This window comes from Theobroma cacao, chromosome 9, assembly GCF_000208745.1.
Source record: "Theobroma cacao cultivar B97-61/B2 chromosome 9, Criollo_cocoa_genome_V2, whole genome shotgun sequence".
Lineage (NCBI taxonomy): Eukaryota > Viridiplantae > Streptophyta > Magnoliopsida > Malvales > Malvaceae > Theobroma > Theobroma cacao.
This window is the reverse complement of record NC_030858.1, coordinates 3,335,155-3,341,455: the sequence shown is the minus strand read 5'-3', so window position 1 is coordinate 3,341,455 and position 6,301 is coordinate 3,335,155. Positions and strand designations below refer to the sequence as shown.

Here is a 6,301-nt window from a genome sequence, read left to right as displayed (position 1 = left end):
TGATTTTTAGTTAAATTGATAGTTTTAGTTAGTTAAATGTGTTTAGAAATTAAATTGGGCAAGAAATCATTAAATTTTCACAATACCCACTCTTGGCTGGATGCTCAATGCTGTACAATGATGATGAATTGATTTTATTCTAAGGGAAATGAAGAGAAAATGATGAAAAACGATTAAACGTGATAGAAAAACAAAGTAGAAAATTAACCGAGTTAATGTCCCATTTTTGGCCGAATTTTCCAAGGAAGGGAGTGAGCTGATTTTGTTGTTTTTAGAAGGTTATTGGCTGATATTTAATGGTTAGAAATGTTGGAGAGAGAATGGGATGATTTAGAGCTAAAATGGAGCGCGTTAGCAATTTATCGGGCAAAGTGCCAAAAATAGGTTAATACCGCGTTTAAGCCGTTTTAGGCTATTGCATTTCATACCATGCATTAGTATAGGATTTAAGTTAATTATATAGTGATTTAGCATCAATGTGATGAATTGTGTAAATTTTTGTAATGTGTCTAGGAGGAGAGCCTTCCGGAAAAGGCAAAGAAGTCGTACCCGACGAGTAGTGATCGGGGCGCTTAGAAAGCTTTTAGTTTGTACAAACGGTGAGTAAACTTATTATTATTGTAAATTATCTAGAGTTTATTTTAAATGCCCTTTATGTATTTTATGAAATGAGAACGAGATTAAAACGGGATTTTTGATGTTTTAGGAATAAATGTGACAAATAAAAATATATTGTATTGATTATGAAATTGAGTAATTGGAGGCTGCAAATTGACTTGAAAAATATATATTTTCCTAGGAATGGCTTATGAGAAATGAGTATATGTGGCTATATTTTGTGAATGCATTGGGAAATTTATGTAATTGGTTTTACTATGCAGGCTGGATAAATAAATAAAAGCCACGTTATACTGTCGAAATTTTATTAAAATTGGTGGGTTAGTCACTGCAGTGACGGGTTTCCGTGGACTGCCTATTAGAGGGGCACGGTAAACCCAGTTATATAGTTACTCCGGTTGTAGAGGCGAGGAGGGTAACTCCCGGGGTAGTATTAGAGCTCACTTCACGTCGAACCCCCACGTGAATGTGTAACTCGGCCAACGCCAAGGAACGGCTGGTTTTAAAAATAAAAATGTGTTTCACGTGTGAATATTTTAACACCCTTGGCGGACTCGGTTAGATGCCTCGGCCAAGGTATCCCCGAGGATTAGTTTTGGCTTGAGCCTTGTTTTAATAAAAGACATAAGCCTTAACAACTGTTTTGGTAAATTACAAATATTTTATGGTTTAAGAAATAAATTGAAAACATTATGAAATGGGTTGAAATTTGTTGTTTAAACTTGCCTCCATTTTACTCGCCTTTAGATATTTATGATAATGTCTGTTTACTCATTGGGATTGCAAAATCTCACCCAACTCCTTTCCACCCATTTCAGGTTCAGTATAGACTGTAGATAGCTGATCTCATCGAGGACTACCATTGGATCTGCATTTTCCAAACCGTAGGTTCACAGTCCTCTTTACTTTTGTTTATTCGGGGGCCCTCTTGTTATTGTAAATTAAATTAAATATTTTGGCTTACTGTATTTCAGTATGTATAAATTTATTTAGCTTTTACGCTATAAAAATTATTCACGTATAACTCTATAAATATTGTTTTATAAGAAAATAGAATATTTTCCTTAATATTTCTTTTATTTTCTTATTATATTCAAATAACCGTAATTTCGTTTTAAATGAAGATTTTAGACTTTTAAACTCATTTTGAATATGAATTATGTGTTTTGTACTTGTATATTACGTTTTAGCCAGTTTCGAAATTTTTGAGAAGAAAATGACCAAAATACCCCTGTGTGGCGAAAATTTTATTTTGATTGTTTTTTTATCTAAAATAGTATATATTCTCTAAAAACTCAATATTTAACAATGATTGCTCACAGGAAAGGAAAGAAACTGATATGTAAGCCTTACGGGATTCCGGTTGACATTCCGGATAATGAGTGTCAATCGGGACGTCGCGGTGATTGTCATGGGCCTGAGGGAGGTTCCGGGTCGTGACAAATAAACCAACACAATATCCAAGCTACATATAAAAATTTAGCATAACCCTAGATTAAGAGTTCTAACTCTCTACAAAGAGAGTTAGAGAGGGAAAATCAAATCTAGAGTGAGAAATTATTTAGAGAAGCTATTTGATCTTTCAATCTCTTGATTTCCTCTTCTTTTTCCCAAATTAGTGTTTGAATCCTTTCTTTTTCTAAGCTCAAAAACATGTATTTATATTCTTGCTTTCAGCCTTAGCCTAGAAACTCATACAGAAATGTTCATTAAATGACGTGTTCTCGCTATAGCGAGAAACTCTCTTAATTGGGCTGTGCAGTCTGTTGCAGTCAATCGACTTTCTCTACATTTTTTATCATGATCCTTTCCGAACTGGGTGAAGTACTAAACACCAAAGTTGTAGCCCTTCCTCTTAGCTTTCCAATGGTCCAAAAATCACGCTGATTGAACTTTTGTATCTTGAGTTATGTCTGAAATACCGCAGCATGTTCGATGAAATTTGAACCTGATCAACTTGTACAATTTCTTGCCACTTGACCCCTTCTCTTTTGAAGACCTTAAAAACATAGGAACTAAATCAGCCATAGCTAAAAATAGGCATTTTTATCCTAAAAATAGGGATTTTTATCCTAAAAATGAACTAAAATAACTTGAAGTAAACTAACTCAATCATGCGTTAACCAATTAAAGAAAAACGAAGAAAACTACTTAAAACTTTACCTAGATTCAAAATTTTAATCATTTTATTACTCAAAATATGTCAAGATAACTCTATATAATAAAGTTATCAATTCACAATCATGAATGGTTGCTATAAGGTATTAGTAAGATTGACCTCTCATAGATATTTACAATTAATATAAACTGGCAAGTAAAAGAGAAGGTAAAGAAGAATAAATTGCTCACTGGAAAACCCAGGGCAGGAGCCCCAGTTGAAGGCGAGTTTCCGTATTGAGTATTCATCCTGTTTCCGTACCTAGTCAAGTGGGAATACCATCATGGAAATGAAGCAGTTAATTAAAGCCATCTGGTTGCTGAACATACAATCTGAATAGGAGAAGGAAAAATGTGAAACAACAAATAGCTGAAACAGAACAGAATAACTCAAATAATGATTTGGAGGAATATAATTAAAACAAACAATGATAAGAAGCGTATGCAGCAATCAGCAGTTTTTCCAGGATTTATCCTTCATGCATAAAGTTTTGACCGTTATACTGTTCATTCTAAAAGAATAACACGTGCCTGATGATACCAATTTGGTGAATTACAATGAAGAAGCTACATTCATGTAAAGTGAGCTTCAATAAGAGAACATATTTTCATGCAAAAAGAGATAAAGGTAACGATTGAACTTGAGCTGTAGCTTAAAGCAAAGGAAAAAAATCATTCTTATTTTCACAATCCAAATACGAAAGTCATTGCCAAAAGCAGTAACACATCTTAAAAAACATGGGTTATAATTTTCAAATGGTTACATTGAAAGCCCAAAATAATGGAGAAACTGTTTCTCCAAATTTCAAAATGGGCAACGGTTCTGAATATTAAATATCAGAAGCAAGCAAATGGTATATGTTATTGATTGCTTCCATTTAGAGATATAATTGAGGCCCCAACTCTATTCCATGTATCTCAATGTGAAAAGCAAACAGACAGCAACTCGTAGCAAGTATCCAATCATTTTTCAGACAGAAAAAGTTCAAAAATCATGAGCTTTGATGAGTGTTTAAAGGGCCTACTTGAACTGTGAATATCTTCACATGACATCAAATGTATGTTGACGTATTTTATACTTGCAGTTTATATTAACAAGCAAAATAATAGCTAAAAAAGCAGAGAGTGAAACGCATAAAAACAGTTACCACAAAATGCTACACTTAGACTCTTTAATTAAACCATTTTAATCACATCTATTGAACTTTCAAACTTTACTTGAGTACTGACACAAACTAAATGTACAACAGAAAATAACCTCAAGTTTTATCAATGTCTTTGTATGCACTGCAAACATGAGCCATCTCCAACTCATCATTGCTTGTTAGTGAAACAGCCTCTAAACCACCCATGGTCTCCTCTTCCTCAAATTCTGCACATATGTTGTCATTCTCAGTATCAACCTCAATTAAATCCTTCTCATCCATGTCTGATAAGTCGCTGAAAGTAGGAATCTCTTTCTTCTTTCCTCTATAACCAACAAGGCTCAGGACCTTTTCCTTCCAAAGCACCAAAGGACATTTCTCAATCAGCTCTGAACCTTCATAAGCTTCAGTCAAGAAGACACTAAATCTCTTCCCCCTCTCAGAAACATAAAAGATGCCAAAATGCTTCAAAAGAAGTCTCATCAACTTCTGTGGCATCACAAGCTCCCGTCGGAAATGAGTGAGATGATCAGTCACCAATCTCTTCTCAATAGTAAAGCTAAGTAACTCGTGCATAACAGCAATTGCCCTCTTATCAAATTCCAATGACCCTGCTTTCAGCTCCCTAGCATCTGCGTACGGAGACAAGTAAGACCTTTTCTGAAAATGCGCAATCTTCCCACCGTGTCTATACAGCTTCTTGTAATTAGGAGGGAACTTCAAAGGAAAAGGCAAAGAAAGTAAACCTGGTTCACGTCCAATACCTTCATTTAATCCCAATGCTTTCTTCTCCAACTCTGTAATAGCCCAAGCAGGATTCCAATTTACAAGCTCCAAAAACTCAACTCCATCTTTAGATTTTACCACCCTAAAATGTTGAGGATACTGATTCACCCACTTGGCTCTAAACTCAATTGGCAAACCAAAATCTCTCCTAAAATGAGCAATCTTATCTAACTGAATCCGTTTATCAACCGACATCATCAAAATCTTAGTAACAAACTCAACAGCTTTGGTTGATTGTTCCTCAATCAGCCTTTCCTCTTCTTCCAATAAATCCTCAGCTTCTTTAGTCATTCCACACCACAAGGTTCCCCTTTGATCCTTGTATAATTCGAACAACTTGGGACATTTCCTAATGAAATCAGTAATTTTGTGGGGTTTTGGCAAATTAATTTGCTTCCTGTATTGGTCCAACGACCTTACGGGGATTATCATCTCGTGTTCTTTCTTTAAAACTTCCATCAGAAACAAAACCTTGGAAGATATTTTCCATTTCTCCTTCACGATTTCGAGATGGTGAATTCTTTTGTTCTTGCTTCGGTCTTGGACTCGTCTACTGGATGTCATTGTTCTGTTTTGGAACCACCCAAATAATGGTTCTTGGTACAAGTTCCTTCTCACAGGCAAAAGGCCAAACATTTGGTGGTGATTTGAGCGCAGCCGTTGGGTTTTACCAGATTTATTTAACCAAAGTTGCCTTATAGCATATTGGATAGCCATTGCTTCAGCTTTACTGCATTTCCCAAGCTTACTGTAATTGTGGATTAAATTCCCGAGAGTTCGTAGAAAGGCAGGACGGGAAAAACTCAGTCCGCAGGGGAATTTGGTGATGAATCGATAAAAGGTCTGAAATTTACTTTTGCAAATCAAATTGCCTTGGAAAATAAAAAATTGTTAGAAGCGGCCCAAAATTCAGGCCCATTGAAATTCGGCCCATAAAATCAGGTTTTCCGTATTCCTTTATTATTTCTTAAGATATATGCTTAGGAAAAAATTGCTCTCAAATAATGTTAGAGATAATTTTCCTTAATAAAATTATTGAACCCATTTTTCTTTTATACTCAACCAAAATTGATAGAAACAATTTTTAGTGTAGCCTAAGTAACTAAGAACAAAAATATATTGCCACGATTAAATAAATGGGAGGAAGGTTAAGCTTTACATTGAGTTAGGGGACTTGGTTTGCTAAAAATCTAATACAAGAATATAATTAATGATAAGGTTACTAAAATTACTACTTATTAGACAAGTAACCAAAGATGAGTAAGGTCGGTGAGTTTAGCCAGCCGGGTCAAGTATGTTAAATGATTTGAATCAGAAAGTTAAGAACTATAGGCTGGGTATTATGATTTTGGCAACTGACAACAAAAGCGGATTATTTAAATGTATAATGATGAATCAAATGTTCATTTCGATTTGATTTCAGGCATTACATATCTTTTGAAGAAAGAATGGCAAGTGAAAATCACGTATACATATAGTGACTTTAATCATTTATTAAATTTTTTTATTAATATAGTTTTTATTATGAAAAATAACTCAAAAGAATAAATAATGATAACTGAAAGAACAATTAAACAAATAAAATATTTAGGGAG

At 34.4% G+C, this 6,301-nt stretch overlaps 1 protein-coding gene across 3 annotated transcripts; it reads right to left on the bottom strand.

The window, feature by feature from the left end:
- Positions 2,072-5,541, bottom strand: LOC18588178 (protein ROOT PRIMORDIUM DEFECTIVE 1). 3 transcript variants are annotated; one of them, XM_018126690.1, is made up of 3 exons: positions 4,034-5,541; positions 2,968-3,108; positions 2,072-2,617 (listed from the first exon to the last, which is right to left on the bottom strand). In XM_018126690.1, the coding sequence occupies exon 1, from the start codon at positions 5,421-5,423 to the stop codon at positions 4,035-4,037; it is 1,389 nt and encodes a 462-aa protein (XP_017982179.1). In that variant the 5' UTR covers positions 5,424-5,541; the 3' UTR covers positions 2,072-2,617; positions 2,968-3,108; position 4,034. The 3 variants fall into 3 exon arrangements, with proteins under 3 accessions (XP_017982179.1, XP_017982180.1, XP_007012475.2); XM_018126691.1 differs by having other exon boundaries at positions 3,038-3,108; XM_007012413.2 differs by having other exon boundaries at positions 2,968-3,037.